This window comes from Canis lupus, chromosome 16 (genome assembly GCF_048164855.1).
Source record: "Canis lupus baileyi chromosome 16, mCanLup2.hap1, whole genome shotgun sequence".
Classification (NCBI taxonomy): domain Eukaryota; kingdom Metazoa; phylum Chordata; class Mammalia; order Carnivora; family Canidae; genus Canis; species Canis lupus.
Genome location: NC_132853.1, coordinates 247,353 through 266,959, shown reverse-complemented (window position 1 = coordinate 266,959; position 19,607 = coordinate 247,353). Strand labels below are relative to the sequence as shown.

The following is a 19,607-nucleotide window of genomic DNA, read 5'->3' as shown; positions in this document are numbered from 1 at the left end:
AAATGAGAAAACGACAGAAAAACAGGACCCCTTTCTGCAAATGAAGAAACCTGGCTGAGAGAGGTGAGGTGACTTGCCCAAGAACACAGTTTCCGGGCCGGTCTGATGCCAGAGCTTTTTGCACAGGACCCCCCTCCTCTGCCCACCCTCTTCAGGTTTTCCCTTTTCCCCATCTTCCCGCCCCCACCCCCCACCCCCACCCCCACCTTACCCTTTCTTCTCCCTTGGTCTCTCACATCTGTGGGACACCTATTCCTGCAGTCACCTGCCAGAACTCTGCACATCCTCCAGGGCCTACCCAAAACACCACCTCATCCAGGTCTTCCCAGGCAACGGGGTCCAAATGCCTCTCATCGGGGAGCTCAGCGTCACCCAAACTATTCTAACCAGCTGTAGTTCAGCAAGTATTTCTTAGGTGTTAGAGGCCACAGGAGGGACCATCATCCATAGAGAAATCCCCAGTGGAAAGCAACCACAAATGGTGGCAGGCTCTTCGGTAGGCTCTTCAGGAGACTCGGCAACAAGGCAGGAATCTGCACTTCTCTGAAAGCGCTGGGCGTCCCAACCTTGGCTTCTTGCCTGGTACACCGGGGAGGGGAGATGCACCTGGCTCACTTGGATGGGGTCTTCCCTCACAGGTGTTGTCAAGCAAGTTCCCCGACGGGCTTGTACTTTATCTTGGTTTTTATTTTCTACACTAAGGAAAATTTCACATTTTTACACTCTAGTGGCATAAAGAACCACGAGGCATTTTTCACAATTTATGTAGTCATTATGTAGCTATCCTGACAGCTTTATCCTATTTCTGAGGTTTTCTTTAAAAAAGCATTCTTCCTTCTAGGAGGTTGAGTGGGACAAGTGTCACTTCCTCTTCCCCACCCCTCCCCTTCAGGCTAGACTTAATGCTCCTCTGACAAGCTGCCTCCTCCTTGAAGCCTACCATCCCCCACCACAGCAACCATGACCTTGGGGTCTCAGATGCTGTAACATTCATTAATTAATTCATTCCCATTTACCGAGAGCCTACTATGTGCTAGACACAGTGACCAAGACAGCTGTTAACACTATGAGGGGAACAGTGTGCAGATTAATAAGAGGACAGGAGGCTCAGATCTGTTGGGAGAGTGATTCTTCAGGGAATGGGGTACATAACTCCATCACACCATACACGCCTACCCTGGAGGACCTTCAGGGCACCAGAGGACCCAGCTCAGGGCTCTGCATATAGCAGGCTTAGCAAAGGTTCACTATCCCAGAAAGCCACAGCTGGAAGAAGACTCAGATCCAGGAGACTGTATATAAGGGTGAATGAGACACAGAGAGGGAAAGGGACTTTCCCAAAATCGCAGAGCAAGGTTAACCGAAGACCCCAGAATCCAGTTACCTACTCCGCCCAGCCTCACAGGTTGCTTACTGACCTCCTCCATGTAGTAGAGGGCCAAGGGCGGCTTCCCACCCAGCCCTGGCCTGGCTAAAGGGAGATGAGCTTCATGGGCAGGTCCAGGGTCATGATTTCTGGAGGCAGCTGCAGCTCCAAATTCAAGTCAGAAAATCTCATTCTAAACCTAAGTCAACCTTAGTGAGAGGCATTGGGCAAATCATGTCCCTTCCTTCAGTAAAGCAGGGTTCTGGAGGCCCAATTTCTAGGACTGCTGTGGAGCTGGATCTGAGCCCTGGTTTGCCTGCCCCACTCCCACCCCCACTCTGCATTGCCAGCCACGGGCCGGCTCCAAGCCTCAGTGTTGTTATCTGTAAAATAGGCTAAGGATGATACGTACTTCAGAAAGTTGTGGGAAGGATCAAATGAGGCAAGATATCACCAGTAAAATTAAGCCACTAAACACAATAGTTGCCAGCTTTATTATCATCATTACTGACGTCGGCTATAGTGCAGCCACCGATTTTTGCCCTGAGAAGGTACATAACCACCACGGGCGGGAGTCTGTCTGGGCCCTCCCAGGAGCCTGAAGGTTGTCTCACAGCAAGGACAGGCTGGTGTCATGCCTAGTGGATGAATGAGCGTGCCTGCGGAATGATCCCAGAGCTACAGAATGTCATCCAGGTTGGTAGTTTCAAACGCTTTTAAAACAAGCACTTTTTTCTAAAGCAACCTCACAGAGACTCCCAACGTACAAAGTGTGTGAGCCACGGGCAGCCAGGGCCGCTCAGGGGGAGGCCTCGGCTTTCATTCACTAGAGCAGGACGGAAAACTCAGGGAGCAGCCAGTGCCCTCTGCAAGGATGGAGCCTGCTGCCTCCTCGGATGGGGAGTTCGGCCTCTACTATCACAGCCCACAGCCACGTTCCCCTGTGCTCTTTAGGTAGCTTTTCAGCACTTAGGTCAGCTAAGGTCTCAGGGGCTTGGGCCCAAGGCTACTGCCTGTGGGGCTGAGTAGGGACAGCTGCGTACCCTCCACCCACTCTGTGACAGCCCGCTGCCTATTCCAGCTGATCCCCAGGGTCGCCTGAGCTTCCATCTGTCACTGACTAACGCGCAGGGCAGTCCTGAGTGGAAGACAGAGAGTCCCGTGGGGTCTCTGGCTGGAGGGACCCCAGTTCTCGGCAGCTCCCCCACCCCCTTTCCAGCCACAAGGCCACCATCCTGACATCTGGCCCTAACCCTGCTTACCCCTTCCTTGGGATGTTCAGAGAAATTTTCTCAAGGGCCTTGAAGAATTCCAGCCCACGATTTGTTCATTCCCCCATGTCAGTCAATTCCAAGTGATGCCAATGAGGAGAGATGACCAGTTATGGCGCTTTTGCTCTGCCGAATCACTGCCCGTGGTCCCCGCCAAACCCCTCCCAGGCCCTAAGAGGGAGGCCCAGGAGGGTCCAGTGCCTGTTATTGGGAATGCAGGGAGAATGTATGCTGCAGAATGCAGAACGTTTGAGGTTTTCAGGTGGGGAAAGAGAGGCTCAGAGAAGTTAAGCCACTCGCTGAGAGTGGCAGGGCTATTGGTGGCCAAGCTGCGGGTTCGAGCCCTTGGGGCGGGCAGGGTGAGGGCCCGGTACATATGTGCCCACACATATGCACAGAAGGCCAGACTGGGAACTGACAGCTCAGCCCCAACCTCCCAGGACCACAGGCCAGACCAGAGGAAAGAAGGGAGGCAACCTCTCCCTGAGCAGAGTGCTGTCACAGGTGAGGACCTGGCAGCTCCAGGAGGGGACGCCCCGCCCAGGCCCAGCCTCACACAGGCCTCACACATGAGTTACCTCGGGGACCACAGGTTTGCATTCCAGCACAACTCCTTGGGCACCCAGAGGCAGCATGTCACCACTGGTCTCTAAGCCATCTCCAAACCTGAGTGTGAAGTGCTGAGCATTGCGCCTGGCATACAGCAGGTGCTCTGTGAAGGGTAAGTCCCCTCCCTCAATGCTATCATCTGATGGGTACTGCATCTGCCATCCTGTCTTCATCACCTTCTCCCCTCCTAACATACAGACCAATGAGCGGGCCTGACCTGCCTTTGACTCCCTCTGAGATTGTGCCCAGGATGGAGGCAGAACCTGGTGGACTCTCCCCTGGCCCAGGAGCCATCCTTAAGGCCTGCATCCAGAAAGCCTTCAAGGAAAGAAACTCTTTTAACAGGTGTGTCTCTCAGTATCTATCCGCAGCTTTGCACAAATGCCAAAATCACACCTAAAAACCCAAGAAAGGGAGGGGAAGACCCCATCTAGATAGTTCCACCTCTCTCAGCCCCAGGAGAGGAGATCTGCTGGGCTCCCTGGCCCACAGGCAGCTCCGACACCTCAGCAGGCTAAGGCTCCAGGGAAGAGGTCCTGCTTCCAGAGTCACAGCAAGAGCGGAGAGGGCCCAGATCAGGCAGCCAGGCCAATGCCCACATGGTACAGACAAGGCACACGAGGCCCAGAGTGCAGGGGGACTTGCCCAGAGCCACTGAGCAAGCCAGTGGAAGAAGCACAGAAGAACCTAGGTATCCTATCTCCACACCCAGTGCTCTTTGCAAGACTAGTACCTCACTCTTCAAGAACCTCTCAGGCTCCCCACATTTCCTCTTTCCAGGCTTCAGTCTTCCCTTCTTACTATAAGGGCTGGGCTGGGTGATCACCAAGCTCCATTCCAGCACTGATGCCTGGTGATTCTAAAAAGCTGAAGCTAGAGCAGGTGCCTTCCTCATCTGGGCTCTCCCAGGCCGGGCACCAACCTACCAGCGACTCCTCTGGCTTTGCCCAAACCCTTCCGATGCACTGTTCTTCCTGTACTCCTTCCCTGTTGCTGGGGCTCTGCCCTCAGGAGGCTGCCAGGCTTCCCTGGCCTCCTTCCTTGGGAGATGTGGATCATCAGAGAGGGTCCCAGCTGGGGGATGACTCACTAATGAGTCTCTGAAAGGTCAGAGATCATGACAGTGAAAGAGGACTGGCATTTTAAGCCAGGTTAGTGCCTGCCCGGTAGCCGCCCATTCGCAGGCCACCCTATATGCGCACATAACCCTCTGCAATTGCTTGATCCTTTGAACGTAAGACCTCCACACTCCAACTTACCCAGAAAAGGCAGCCAGACAACTCAGATCACACAAAAGGAACCCAGTCATGAGCCATGAGAGCCAGCAGGGGGCTGGGCCTTGGTACATAAGGATCACTCTTCCATTTAACACTCATTGGTCACTCATTGGTTAAACATCAGTCACCCTTGCCCAACAACCACATTTAAACCATTCACATGGTGAAATACACACAGCCAGAAATGCACACAAATTGAAGGATATGCATGCATACAAAGACACATGAGGAGGGGGTGTGCCCACAAAGAAATGCAGGTGTAAACATACAAGTCTCACCACCACCACACACAGAAACCAATAAGCACGTTGACCAGCACACATACAAATACACACATGCACTCAGGAACTGTGCAAATAAAGATACACAAACAACAAAAGAAGATCACAAATACATACTCAACTGTCACCAGGCACACACACAATGATACATGGGGCAAATGCCACCCCATATATACTCAAGTTCACAAGCACAGCAGGAAGGGAAAGTTACCCAAAGAGCCACGTTCAAAGATCTAGAAGCCCAGATCTCAGGACCAAGGGGAGAAAATGCTGCTGCTGCTGCTGCTGCTGCTGCTGCTGCTGCTGCTGCTACTATATAGTTCCCCTGATCTGTGTCCAGCACCTCACTCTATCCCAGAATCTCAGGGACATTCTATTTGCTTCTCTCACACCCTAAAAACTGGCCTTCTCAGCTCCCTGAACACATGGTTTCTTGGAGTCTTGCAATGTGGCATGCTATTCCTCTGGGCCCCACCCCATCCGCAGCTAGAGAACCCCGCCCCAAACATTTCTCCTTCTGCCATCATCATGCCTAAAGCTCCACCTAAGTCCTAGGGTTACCTCAGTCTCTAGGAAGGTGCGGGTGAGATGCAAATAATCTTCACCCCCCCCCTCCCCCAAGAGGCATGGTAGCAAAAGGTTCTACCCTTAATGGCTATGGGCCTGAGGCCAGTGACCTAACCGTCTGAGTCTGTTTCAATTTCTGTAGAATGAGGACAACAGAAGCCACCTCGAGGTTGTTGTCACAAGTCAATGACATCATGCATGTAAGAGAACTGAGCCCATTTCCCAGCACTCACTATACATTAGCTACTATCATCAATATGGTCATTGTAATGGTTTTTATTGCTTGGACTTTGATCACCAAGGGCCAGTCCAGATATTAGCCAGAAGGAAACAGGGCAGGAGTTTATCAAAGCAAACTGTAGGACCCAAATCTCCTCTGATGGGGAAGGCTGCTGATCAAGGCTCATTCAGGGTGTATTCCCTGAGCCTGCCCCTGAGCTGAGTCCTGGAAGGGACTTTCTGCCCTCAAGGAAAGTCTAGCTGGAGAGGCGGCCCTGACCCTTCCTAGACACTCCCAGGAGCCTCTTTGCTGCTGTACTATCTCCAGTCTTGCCCCCTTTACCCTGTCCATTCTCCAAGGGCATCCAGAGGGGTCCCTGAAAAAGCAGATCAGATCCTGCACTGACCAGCTTCACCCCCTTGCATAGCTCCCAGGGTTTGGAGATAAAAGCCTAGCTCCTTGGTAAGGCCCCTAAGGCCCCTCATGATCCATCCCCTGGGCTCCAACCCTGGCGTCTTCAGTGCGACTCTCAGAATTGCCATCCCCTCCTGCCACAGGGCCTTGGCACAGGCTGTTTCCGTTGCCTGGAATGGAGGCCCCCTTGGCCCAAGTGGATCCTGCACACCCTACAGTCTCTCCTCATAGGCCTACCAGATGCCCTCAGGTGATGCCAGGTCACTCTGCAGACTTACCACAGTTCTAATTATACATGTGTTTATTTCATGCCTTCCTCCCTCACAGGACTGTGGGGTCCATGGTAGCCTGGGTTCCAGGGCAGGACACCTGGCAGGTATTCCTAAATACTTCCTGAAGGAATTAACAAATGTTTATGATACAAAAGAAAAAAGAAAAAGATGAGAATATGCTCTGGGAGGTTTTTTAAGGGGCTCCATTTGTGGTCAATTTGGGTGGGCTTGCTGGAGGAGGCAGCATTTGGGAGCATAATAGAAACATTGAAAGTGAGGCAGTGAGTGGTCTTGCTGAGATTATTTAGGGGTAGGGAAGCCGCACAGCAGCACTCCAGGCAGAATCACAGCAGAGGCAATGGTACAGAGGTATAGGAAAGCCGTAAGTCTGGCTGCCTCAGAGGCCCATGGAGAGATCACAGGCCCCTCTGACCTCCAGTTACACACCACCACTTGAGCCCAGGCTGATAACATGGGGCACGACCCCTCGCATATGCACAGTGCAGAAGACACCCAGGTCAAGGGGTCTCCCCTAAGGAAGTCTGAAAGGAAGGAGGAAGGGGGCACCTGCTTAGGAAGAGGGTGAGCACGTGCAGATGAGAGGGGGGAAATGAGGACAAGAGAGACCCTCCTGACATGTGCCAGTGCCCAGGACCGAGTGGCATCAGTAAACAGAAATCAGACACGCATTTCTGAGGTCTCAGGAAGGGATGTGATAACCCAGAGCAGCCAGGGAGTGACTCACTGCCCCATAAATCCTCTGGCTAGCTGACACTTGCCTTAGCATAATCAGACTTCCCAGAGGTCTGGACAGCCACAAACACTCCATCAGCCCTTTAAGCCCTTGGCCAGCTCTGACCCTGGGTGGGGAGTCCAGCACTGAGGACCGTGTGGTTGCAGGGAAGCTGACTCCCTCAGGGAGCTTCACCCCTGCAGCAGGATCGCCACCTTCTCCCTCTGCCACCCTTCCAGCCCTGCCAGAGGTCCCAGCACCAGGCCAGCCTTCCTGGGGTGACTCAATGATGTCGGTGATTATTCCCCAGGCCCTGTGTTCTGCACACTCCACATGAGCAAACACTCTCAGCAGAGGCCGCCTGGCTGAGTGGCAAGAAAACCATGTTCAGAGTCAAGAAATATGAGTCCAAAACCCAGCTCTGTTATTAATAATAATGAGGACTATTCCGATGCGCTAGTAAGAGTAAAACCAGATGTACTTATGCAGCCCTGTCTAAGCTTCAGGGGCTGTACCGGAGATTTATGGGACTTACCTTGTTTAATTCTCACAATCCGACGTGCAGATGAGAGAATGGAGGCTCAGAGAGGTCAAGCAACTTTCAAAGGGCCACACAGCTAGAAAGTGGCAGAGCTGGGGTCAATCCAGATAGTCTGTGCCAGAACCTAAACACTTCCATAATCCCATTACCACACCATGAGGCTTGAATCAAGTATCTTAGCCTCTCTGTGACTCACCTTCCCCATCTGGACAATGAGGGGATTGGTCTAGCTGAGGTCTAAATCCTTCCTAGTGTGCACATGCCGTCTTTCCCCTCCCTGATGGCCCATTCTCAGGTGACACCAAATAGGAGGGATCTTCTGGCGGCCACAGCTTTCAGGAAGGAAGGTGTTAATGGTGGGGACTCCAGCTCTGTGCTGGGTCACGGGGAGCTTCTGGGAAGTTAGATTTTTCCATCTGCCTCTACCTCCCCAAGTACCCAACTGGCCAGGAGTAGCCCTGGAGCATCAAGGCAGGGAAGGGGTGCTATACTAAGAGCCACCAAGGAGCACCAGGACCCCACGGTGCCCCGGCCCTAGGGACAAGCAAACATTAGTGGGAGGGAGAAGCAAAAGGCAGGTGGCAGCCCTATAAATTCACCTGAGTGAGCAATGCTTTTTAAAGCCTCTTTCACTACAGGATACAAAACGCACCATTCTGGGAAAGGATTTTATAGGCTATTTCTCCTCCTGGGTGATTTACCATCTGTAGGCCTGGCTCACCTGGGAGCCCTGCCCCTGAAGGATTATGGGAACCCATGGGATGGGGCCAAGGTCAATTCCACAGCAAGGGCTGGTGTCTTTCCTTACCAGGGCTCTGGGGTGGTCTGGGTGACTTGTCCTGACCTTCCTTCCCAAGATGGTGGCCACTCGGCCCCAGAGACACCAAGTGGGGCTCTCAGCAGCCAGAAGATCTCTGCTCCCCACCCCTCCCCACCATGCACTCACTCACTGAATTCATTCTCTGCCTCCATGTCTCTCACACCCCTTCCCTGCACAAGCCCATCCAGGTGCCCACCACAAAGGAGGCCCCATCTCAGTGCCCAGGGTTCAGATAAATCAGAACAGTTGCTGCCCTTGAGAAAGTCACCGTCTGGGAGATGGTTAAGTCACAGCCTGTGCTCAGAAGCCTAGAGGAGAGGATGCGTGCTGGAGCGAGAGGAGGGCAGAGGAGGGAAGAAGCTCTCAAGGCAGGGAAATGGGGAGGAGGAGCCGGTAGGGAGGAAGGCCCTGAGGCTTGGGCAGGCTTGCGGGCACCAGCTGGAGAGCTGCATCCCACCCCCTAGAAGCCATCTCAGATGCTGGAGCAGGGCAGGGCCCTAACAACCAGGGCTTGTTTCAGGCATTCTTAAGTCATTCTACTGGAAAAGTAACTCATCCTGATGCTCGGTCTTGTATTGGAAACAGATGTCATCACTGCCACCTCCAAAGAGGGCTTCCTGGCTTTGGAAATCATTCCTACCCAAAGACTCAGAGATAATTATGTCTATAATCCAACCCAAATGGATGTCACTTGATGTGACAGAGGCAATTGCTTCTTTCTCGTACCATGAGGGGTTCGGGAAAAGAAGGCTTCTGAGGCCTGCACCCCCCCCCCAAAGCCAGTCTCCTGCCCCCCACCCGGAAATGGCAGGGGCAGGGGCCACAGGATGGGGTGGGATGAGGGGAACAGCTCTCTTCTATGCCAGGAGTGTCTGCCCTGTTCAGACACCTTCTGACCCTCGGGGGCCTTGCTAGCTGGAGGCAGAGGAGACCAGAGGAGGCAGGAGATAGCACGGCCCAGGTTCCAAAGCCAGCTCTGTCCTCAATTGGCTGTGTGGCCTGGGACAATGCCCCTTCCCTCTCTGAGCCTCAGTGTTCTCATCTATAAAATGGAGAGGATGACAGCACCGGTTGGCAGAGCCTGGGCTGGTGCTGTGGGCCAGGTTCTGCAAAAACTTCACCACCACACAGGGGCTGGCAGAGCTGGGATTTGAACCCATGTAAGCAGTTCTTTCAGCCCAGGCTCTGACCACCAGCCCACTCTCCCAGAAGACCTGCCTTGCTCCCTCTCAAAGTACGGGTGAGGATGAAACAAGACCTCGGCAAACTGTCAAAAAATAGTCATGCTGGAGTATCTACCAGCCAGCCTGGTGGCCCAGTGCTGCGATGCTGCCTGGCGGCCCTCAGGCTATGCCTCCCCTCCTGCCGGAAGGCTGTGTTGGCCCCAGGCCTCACCCCACTCCCCACTCTGGGGTCCCTAATCAGGGTCCTCTCTCCTAGTCCGCCAGCTCTCTGGCCAGCCCGGGGCCAGGCCCCGCTGCCCGTAGGTGCTCCTCAATCTGAACGGTTTCCTCTACCCAGTGGTGAGCTTTGCAGCTGGGAGTGAAGCTCCGCTGGGTCCCTGCAACCCAGGGCACACCGAGCCCTTGGACTTCAGCTCCCCTCTGGGAGCAGCTGCCGCTGTCCAGGCGTCCACTTGCTGCCCTCTGCTGCCCCCAACTGGTGGGACGGCTCTGTGCAGCTGCCTCCAGCTCCCTCCCACCTGTACTCACCACCTGGGAACTTCGTCTCTGGCCCCTCAGGGATCACTCGACCCACCTCCACCTCCTGGTGCCAGGGCTGAGCCCGAGAAGCTGTGTCAGAGGCAGTCACATGGGGGCATCAAATGATGGGTACAGAAGGGAGGTGTCTCCCTGACCACCGGGGGCTCTGAGGAAGGTGTCTGGGAAGAGTGAGCCCCCCCACCAGAATGGGACACAGGGCATGGACATGGGCTGAATGCCCCCCTTGTGCCACGTACTGGGCCCTCACAGCCACTCACCGAGCAAGGGGCTCCTGTGCCCATTTACAGAGTGGGGAAGAGAGGCAACGATACCACTCACTTATCAACAGGGCAGGGAGGCTCCCAACCCTACCGAAGACCACAGCCCACCCTCCCAGGCCTGACGTGGGTTCTACAAGCTCCAAACAGCTGTTCCCCCCACACCCCTGACCCGTAGAGTATCCTGGCCCCATGCCCAGGTCATCTGTTCCCATCTCCTGAGTTCCCACCGCAGGAAAGGAGCCTCTCTCTGCAGAATGTGGACACAGACAAAATTGACAGCAATTTTCCTTTTAGGTTTGAACGGTTTCATAATAATTAGGCTCCAGGAATGGCAATGGGCGGGGAGACTCTCTCCACCTACCTCTTCCTCCAGGGGACGCCGACCTGCCAGATACCAGGCTGGGACACTCCAGCTGAAAGGCTCCACTTAGAAGGCTATTGTGAGGAGAGGCAGCAGGCGCTCACCTGTGGCCCGTCCAGGCTCCAGCATGACTGCCCTGTCACAGCCGGTCACCGCTGCACGGCTGGCATCCCCACACTGGCTTGGGGGCCACACATGCATGTACAAGGTGGGCACAGAGCAGCCTGGTGAAGCAGAACGAGCCCTGACCAGTGTTCCAGGCAAGCCTCCCCTCCTTGGGCCTTACTTCCGCCACAGATTGGTGACAGAGTTGGCTCATCTGATGTGTGAGCCTTGCCCAGCATTTCCGTCCACCACTCCAGTGCCTAACCAGGGCCACTGTCACTGAGAAGGGACCCAAACGGAGGCAAACAGGCACATTAGGAGCCATCAGAGGCCTCTGAGGACCTTCAGAGCCACAAATGTCCCTTCCCTTCAGCCTCTCCTCCCACGAAACCTAATGGAGGCAGACAGAAGTTCCCAAGTACAGGGAAGAGAGGGCCCAAGGGAGCAGAGTGTAGGGGGCCTGCAAGGGGGTAATGAGAGGACAGAGAGACCTGGGCACAATTCCAGGCCCTGTCCCAGATACGCTGTGTGGCTTTGGGAAAGGATCCTCCCCTCTCTGAGCTGCGGTCCTCCCTCTGTACAGGGGAGGCCTTGCAAACATTTCCAAAAGCCTTCAGTGGTGGTGTTGAGGGGGCCTGCATGTGTATGTCCACGTGCCCGTGACCCTGCGCACGACAGGAAGGCAGCTGAAACGTGGGGAAGGTTCAGAGAAGCTGCAGGAGTGGACAACGGCGAGTAGCTGGGAAATCCTGAATCCACACCCACAGAGATCTGCTGGTTCTACTCTCACCCGGCATCTCCTGTGGCTCTCTGGTCCCACAGGGGAAAGCCCAGAGCCTTCACCCACTTTCCTCTCCAGCCTTCTCCCACTTCATGCCTCCGACTCACCCAACACTCTAATCCCACAGGGCCACTGGCTTGCTCCAATGCACTTAGGTCTCCCCCAACTGGAATACTCTTCTCCCTTTGTTCCTGACAAACTCCTACATATCCCTCAAAGCTCAGCCCCAAAGATGCCTCCTCTAGGAACTCTTCCCTACCCTACTAGCCAACCCTTGCTCTGGGTTTCTACAGCACCCAGCCACACCTCCATCACAGCTTCAGGACCAGCTAGAGTATACACAAATGAGCATCCAGTAAAAGTAGGTGATTGAAAAGAACTAAGACCCCCCTTCTAGAAGCATCTGCAATCAACGTGGTATTGAGTTTATCTGCAGCTTCCACCAACCCCCTGGGCCTTCCCCTCCCTGACACTTCTCCTTCTCCATCTTGCAAAAAATAGCCCTGAGACCTAATTTCAGCTAAACCTTCAAACACGATTCTCCACTTTCAACTTCCCGAGGAGGAATCAATTGGCTGTCAAGTTTCCCAGAGCCTCTGCCACCTCCCACACCCCAGCCCTGCCAGCTCTCCTCAAGGTCGATGGGAGGGGTGGGGACAGTGGAGGGGGAGGGGAAGGAGCCAGCCTGCAGGAGGGGAGCTTGGGCCTGGGGAAGGTGATGGGCTGGGGGGCCTCGGGGCAACCCCACAGTCACCATTGCTTCCCCCCAAATCAAACCATGAGTCCCCAACAGGAATGGCAGGTGACAGGGGACAGCATGCTGCTGTGCTAAGGGTCTTGGACTTTGGGAAGAGCCTCTGTCTGTGCAGATGCAGCATTCCCAGCTTGCGGCCTACCTTCCCTCTCCGCTCCTCTCTCCCTTCCAAGATTCCTTACTGACACAGAGAAGACAGATCTGGGTTTGAATCTTGGCCTCATCAGCTCTTTAGATGAGAGCTGAAGGCCAGAGATGGGCACGAGTTGATATGAGGCTCAGCCCTGGGTCTGCTGACTTTACAGCTCATGCTTTTAGGTATGGCATCCAAATATCTAAGTGCCTACCACAGGCCCAAACCACATGTTGCCTTACAAAGTTCACTCCCCTCTGGGACGCCTGGGTGGTTCAGAGGTTGAGCGGCCGCCTTCAGCTCAGGGTGCGATCCTGGGTCTGGGGATCGAGTCCCACCTCAGGCTCCTCACAGGGAGCCTGCTTCTCCCCCTGTCTGTGTGTCCCGGCCTCTCTGTGTATCTCTCATGAATAAATAAATAAATAATAAAATAAATAAAAAAAAAACAACAACAAAGTCCACTCCGCTCGTTTTAGACAAGGGTAAACAGAAGCTCTCCCAGGGTCACATGATCTCCAAAAAACAGAGGTGGGACCAGTACCGAGCCTCTGATGCCCTGTGAGGTGACTGCGGTCCTAGGCCAAATCACAAAAGGTAAGGGCCGTGTATGGATGCAAAGAGCCCAGACTCCAAAGTGCTCCCAGCTGGATGGTGACCTGGCACAAGCCCAGCCCCTCCCAGGCTTTAGTGTTAACAGAGGAGGTTGACAGAATGAGTCCTCGAGAACACAACATGTTGATCCTCCATTAAACTACATGGTTGCAAAGGGCACTTCTGTGAGAGGTGGTGACATCCTGTCACCCAAGTTTCAAATGGCAGCAAAGACACCAGTTATTCAAATATACCCTGTACTGTCTCCCTTACCTCCCCCAGGCAAAACTATGTTCCCCAGGTTCCCTCAGGGGGCTACACAGAGCGGCAGTCAGCCAAGAGCATGAGGATGTGGCTTATGGGAGTGCATGTGAGCAAATGTAAGGTGGGGCAGGGGAACAGGGTGTGCTTCTGGTCCCACACAGGGACTGCGTGCAAGTGTGTCCCCAACACCAAAGCCAGGCGCCCCTCCCAGCTTCCCCCAACCAACCTGCCCTCCACTGTCCACCATGACCCTCCCTAGATATGCACCGTTCTGAAGCAAAAAAAAGGGAAACACAATCCCAAGGACAGTGGTGGATTTTCTGTATTAAGTGTCTACCTCGGGTGAGACCTGGGCTCATATGCACCAGGACTCATGGACGTGCGCCACAGCCCTTCAAAGAAGGATGAACATTCCATTCTTTCCTGATGCCGCCTCGAGGCTCAGAGAGGCTGAGTGACTAACGAGGTCTCACAGGTCACAGAAGAGTCAGGATTTGAACCCACTTCCCCACCTCTGAGCTCTCCAGCAAGCACCTCCAAACTCCGAGCACTACCCCAGGATAGAGAAACCCACACCCCTTGGGATGCCTGGGTGGCTTAGTCAGTTCAGCGTCCAACTGTTGGTTTCAACTCAGGTCGTGGGATTGAGCCCCATGTCAGGCTCCAATGTTCAATGTAGAGTCTGCTTAAGATTCTCTCTCTCTCCCTCTCCCTCTGCCCCTCCCATCTACTTACATGCACAGGCGCTCTCTTTTTCTAAAATAGATACATCTTAAAAAAAAGAAAAAAGGAAAAAAACCTCACATCCCTTTCCTTAACTGTTGCACACAGGAAAGGACCAAGGTGGGACACCTGGGTGGCTCAGTGGTTGAGCATCTGCCTTCAGCTCAGGGCATGATCCCGGGGTCCTGGGATCGAGTCCCACATTGGGCTCCTCCCGGAGAGCCTGCTTCTCCCTCTGCCTGTGTCTCTGCCTCTCTCTCTGAGTCTATTAATTAATAGATAAATGAAATCTTTAAAAAAAAATGAAAGAAAAGAAAAGGACCAAGGTGCCCAGGTAGGGACACAAAAAGTGAGTGTCCAACAGTCCTGGCAACTATGCGGGGCTCCATCACTCTGGAGCCATGTGACATTAGGCAAACAACTTCCCGTCCCTCCCCTGGGGGGTTGCCGTGAGAAATGGGTAACACGACAAGTGAACACATTTTCCAGTTTGCAGAGCCCACTCGTGCAGGCGGGACTGTGAGTCCTGAGGGTCGGGGGCTCAGGAGGCTGGGGCTGGCTCTGCCCCATGTGTGGTTTCTGCACCAGAAAACAGAGGGAAGGTGCCACTGCCGGAAAGATGCCAAGCCTACCTGGCAATTAAAGAGCTGCAACTGACAGCAATGTCAGGGCGTGATGATACATCTATCAGAGCAGCAAAAGAAAGGGGAACAGGTAAAAAGCCACACGGAGAGGCTTTGGGGGGCTGTGGGGGCTCATGAGCAGGAGTGCACACTCTGGTACCAGACAGGCTGGGTCTCAATCTTGGCTCCACCATTTGTTGGCATTTAGAGCATGGCTGAGGGACTTCCCATCTCTGAACCTCAACTTTCTCATCTGTGATATGGGGTGATCAAAGTTTCAGCTTCCGGGCTATCTTGAGAGTTAAAAAAGATCACGAGGGCAGCCCGGGTGGCTCAGCAGTTTAGCGCCATCTTCCGCCCAGGGTGTGATCCCGGAGACCCGGGATCAAGTCCCACGTCGGGCTCCCTGCATGGAGCCTGCTTCTCCCTCTGCCTGTGTCTCTGCCTCTCTCTCTCTCTCTCTCTCTCTCTCTGTCATGAATAAATAAATAACATCTTAAAAAAATAAAATAATAAAAAATAAAAAAGATCACGAATGTACACCCAGAAGCACAGTGCAGGTGTCTACATCATTCTTAGTCATTGTTCCCTCAGGCCCCTGAAAGCTTGGTCCCCAGTGGCTGTGGCCCTCCCTAGGCCTGGGGAAGGCTAGACTCGGCCTCAGCTCCAGCTGACTGGTCAGGGTCACCCAGGTGTCAGTGTCCTGGCCCTCCTTGCAGGCTGGAGACCATCTCCCAGGGGCCCCCTGCCACACCCAGGGGAAGAACCCCCAAATCTACTCTCAGCACAGACTTTGGGGCTTCCCTTTCCTCCTCACTGCCCAAGGCTGATTCAGAGTCTGAGGTTCCCAACCATCTCGTGGGGGAGCTTGTTAAAATCCAGATATCCAGGTTCTGTCCCAGGCCCACTGCTCTGAGATCTTGAGGGGGCCTAAGAATCTATTTTGCAAGCATCTTCATGACATACAGACAGATGGGAGAATCAGGTGCCCTGGGGAAAGACACAGCCCCTTAGCCTAGCACATGAGGCTGCACCTGACGCAGACTCAGCCCAGCTTCCAGCTTCACCTCCTACCTTGTCCTCCATATCCCTCAACTCCAGTTCCACAGGCGTTTTACTTCCCACAAACACATCGATCTCTAGTGTGCCTCTGCATAGTTGCAGCTGCTGTTCCCTTACCTGGGACAGGGATCCCTCTCTCACTGTCCCCACCTACCCAATTTCTACTGACCCCTTAAGAGCCAGCGCAAAAGTCAGCCTCTGGGGGACAGCCTTCTCAACACACAGGGAACAACTAGACACCCCTAGCTCACCTGAAGCCCCGATATCACACTGCATGGTGACAGCCAGGCCTGTGCCCACTCCTTTCCTTTCACCCAAAACCCTCATTTCCCTGCTCCCCATAGTAGGGCTGGCTCCTCATCTGTTGGGCCTCAACACAACTATCACCTCTCAACCGCATCACCTCCAGGAAGCCCTCCTGGTTTCCTCTATTGCAGCAGCCTGCTTTTCTTCACAGCACATAACCTGAACATCAGAATGTGACCCCATAAGTTCAGGGGCTTTGTCCACCTGGTGCTCTCCTGGTCAGATCCTCCAAAAATGGGCCTGGCACACAGCTGGCATGCCATAAAAACTGCTGAATGAATGAATGGATGAGCTAATGATCAAACATCCATCTCCACTATAGCCCATGAGCTCCCAGGAAAAGAGACTTACTTCTCCCTGTCTACTACTTCTCTGTGGCTCCAGTGGCTGATAGAACACTGGACAGAGGAGCATGTGGTAACATGCTGAATGGGGAAGAAAAGCAACGCAAAACTGTGCATGCTCGCACAGAGAGCCAGTTGTTAAGGGCCACCGTGTTCTGTCTCTGTAAAGTTGTTTAGGTTTGTAATAAAAATGTGTATGCTGGTGGGACCCCTAAAATCAATAGATAAGTATGACAGTGTTTTGTCAATTCTAAGACATCATCAGTTTTAAGCTATAGCATTATTTGGTGTGTCTCCAAGAAAGAAAGAAAAAAAAAAAAAAAAAACACACAGGAATTAAATCATGACATACCACAAGCTGTAACATCAGAGATCCTAAAATGTAAAAATAAAAGCTGTGCATCTTAAGAGTCAAGGAAGCGTAGTGTGTGTGAGCATGTCAGGATGTATTTATCTGGCCCAGCACTAGACTCCTTCTCGGCCAGCTTGCAGGCCCCACGGCTGCAGGGCTGTCTGTTCTCTGCCCCCTCCCTCACAGGATGGGACCCCCATGTGGCCCCCAGACTGAGCCACAGAGAGGGGAGCAGCTGAGCGATTGGATACCTAGAACAAGGGAGGCTGGATGCTCTCCCGGTCCATGAGACTCCAGGAAGGGGGCCGCGGGGTCGCAGAGCAGCACCCCAGGCCAGGTGGCGATGGTGACGCAGAGATAGTTACCGTGACCCGGAACGGCGTAGTGGCCGAGGGCTCCATGCTAGGGCTCTTCTCTGGCAGGCTGCCGGGCAGACTGCGCCGGGAGCCCGGCCTTTCCTGCGGTGACTCTGTCAACAGAGAAAGAGGGAGAAGGTGAGGACGGATAATCAAGGCCACTCAGTCAGGCCCTCCTATCATCCCCATCATGGCCAGGACAATAGACGACTGGTCCCCCTAAAACAGTGTAATCACTGTGGAAAACAGATTTGGCAGTTCCCCTAAAAAGTTAAAGACAGATTTACTGCATGACCCAGCAATTCCACTCCTGGGTATATCCCCCCAAAGCACTGAAAACAGGGACACAGACACACACACAGACTTGTACCCAAATGTGCATCACAGCATTATTCAGAAGAGCCAAAAGGTGGAAGCAGCCACGTGTCCATCCACAGATGAATGGGTGCATACAGTGCGCGGTACATCTATACAAAGAATGTTTATTCCATCATAAAAAGGAACAAAAGTTCGGATACAACGTGGACGAGCCTTGAAAACACGCTGAGCAACAAAAGCCAGACACAAGTGTTATAGGAGTCCACTCACAGGAAACACCTAGAATTGGCAAATTCATCGAGATAGAAAGTAGACTGGTGGTAAGAAGGGGCTGAGGGTGGGCAGGATGGGGAGGTATGGCTTAATGATAAAGAGTTTCTGTTTGGAATGATGGGAAAGGGTGGGAAAACAGTGGTGATGGTGGCACAATACTATAAATATACTTAAAGCCATTAAATCAAGCACTTAAAAATGATTAAAATAGCAATTTTTGTATAATCTATATATTTACCCCCAATCAAAAAAAAAAAAAAAAAAAACAAAACAGGACTCCCAAAACCTGCACTTCAAGTCATGTATCTTGTGACATAATGAGCCCCCTGTCACCAGAGGTATAACAAGTAGTCCCTTCAAACATAGGAATCTGTGATCTCTGGCTTTCAATTTGGACCTTCTTTTTTTTTTTTTTTTTTTTAAGATTTAAAAAAAAATTTATTTGACTGAGCACAAGCAGGGGGAGCTGCAGGCAGAAGAGAGGGAGAAGCAGACTCCCCACTTAGCAGGGAGCCTAACACGGGGCTCAATTCCAGGACTCCAGATCATGACCTGAGCTGAAGGCAGATACTTAACTGACTGAGCCCCCAAGGCGCACCCAATTCTGACCTTCTTGTTCAGAGGCCTTAAACCCGATGGAAGTACAAGGCCTGGCAGTTTCCAGGATAAAGGGTAGCAGCCAGCTGGTTATTCAGGGTAGCCAGGGGATGCGCCCAGTGCAGCCACAGCTTCCCACAGTTCAAGAGAAGCTGGAAATCTGAGGGCTTTTCAAAATATGTAACATTCTGACTCTTAAATGGTGACAGCTCATTGAAAACTTACGGCCCTGATGTGAGCCTGTCTGCTCAAAACCTCCCAGGTCAATGCAATCTGGCTGCTTTCCTGAATGTTTGCTCGCTATGCTCGGCACTGGCTGCCTCTTTTCCAGTGCTCTGGCTGCGGCCCCCCCACAGAGGACTCCATCCATTCCATCCTGTAGGCCCCAGAGGACACCCATGGTGACCCCTCCTCCCCACCCACGCTGTTGGCTCCCTTCTGGCTCTTATAGTAACAGCCAGGCCAAGCCTCCTACCAACATTCTCACTTTGCACCCAGTGTGTGTGTGTGTGTGTGTGTGTGTGTCCCTCTCGGCTTGACTGTGGAACTCCTAATGCCCATGCCCATGCCCAAGCTGGCTGCATCTCCACGTCCCCAGTGCCCTGTGTGGAGCCTGGCACGTGGGCAGTGCTCTGGAAAGGCCTGTTGGCTCTCAAGGAAGAAAAGGGGTAGGGCAGAGATTTCCCTGGTACATGCACACACAGGCGGTCGGGCACATGCCCAGCAAATGCACATGCATATCCACCTCTATGCAGACACTCCCACCTGCACCCCCAGGGACATGTCCACATGTCCGCAAAGGCTAGATGACAAGGAACAGGCTTTCCCAGAAGGCAGAATGGGCTACTAGGGGCAAGGTCTACACCCGCCGGTCCATTCCCTCTTGCAGCCAAATGGGACGGTGGTCTTTAGAAGTGTCAAAGGACAGAGCTGAACCTGCCACCACCACTCCCACCCCCACCCAGGACGGGCTCCAGTGCTGAGCCCTAGCCAATGGCCAAGCAGGCAAGGCCACGCTGGGCCTGGGGACATGGGGCACCCGGGGGGACCAGTTTGGGCATAGCTGACCACTTATAGACAGACCTAGGGCAGAGGCTGATACCAGGTCCTGCTGTGCACTAGCCAGCCCTGGGCCATCTCCTCCAGAAAAGCTTCCTCTACTCAGCTGCTCCTTAGCCCAGTGGCCACGATCTCTGACTGCCTCGGTGGCTTGCTTGTGGTACTTCCTCCTGAGAACCCTCCTCCCTCCTCCTTCCCCATCCCTGCTAGTCACACTCTGGGAGACACCCACTCTTTCTGGAGGTTTCCC

At 53.5% G+C, this 19,607-nt stretch overlaps 1 protein-coding gene and 1 long non-coding RNA gene across 10 annotated transcripts in view; one reads left to right on the top strand and one right to left on the bottom strand.

Annotated features, from left to right (window-relative positions):
- DAB2IP (DAB2 interacting protein) overlaps positions 1-19,607 on the bottom strand; it is a 189,364-nt gene that overhangs the window by 82,994 nt on the left and 86,763 nt on the right. For 7 of the 9 annotated variants that reach the window (XM_072777770.1, XM_072777771.1, XM_072777769.1 and 4 more), the window contains one exon: positions 17,120-17,223. In XM_072777770.1, coding sequence (XP_072633871.1) covers positions 17,120-17,223 — 104 coding nt within the window. Of the gene's footprint in view, positions 1-17,005; positions 17,224-19,607 lie in introns of those variants that run through there. The other 2 variants (XM_072777778.1, XM_072777774.1) reach the window with 2 other exon arrangements.
- LOC140605665 (uncharacterized) lies at positions 28-8,684 on the top strand. The gene is made up of 4 exons (XR_012008238.1): positions 28-63; positions 1,918-2,062; positions 3,445-3,591; positions 5,514-8,684. It is a non-coding gene; the product is annotated as an uncharacterized lncRNA (long non-coding RNA).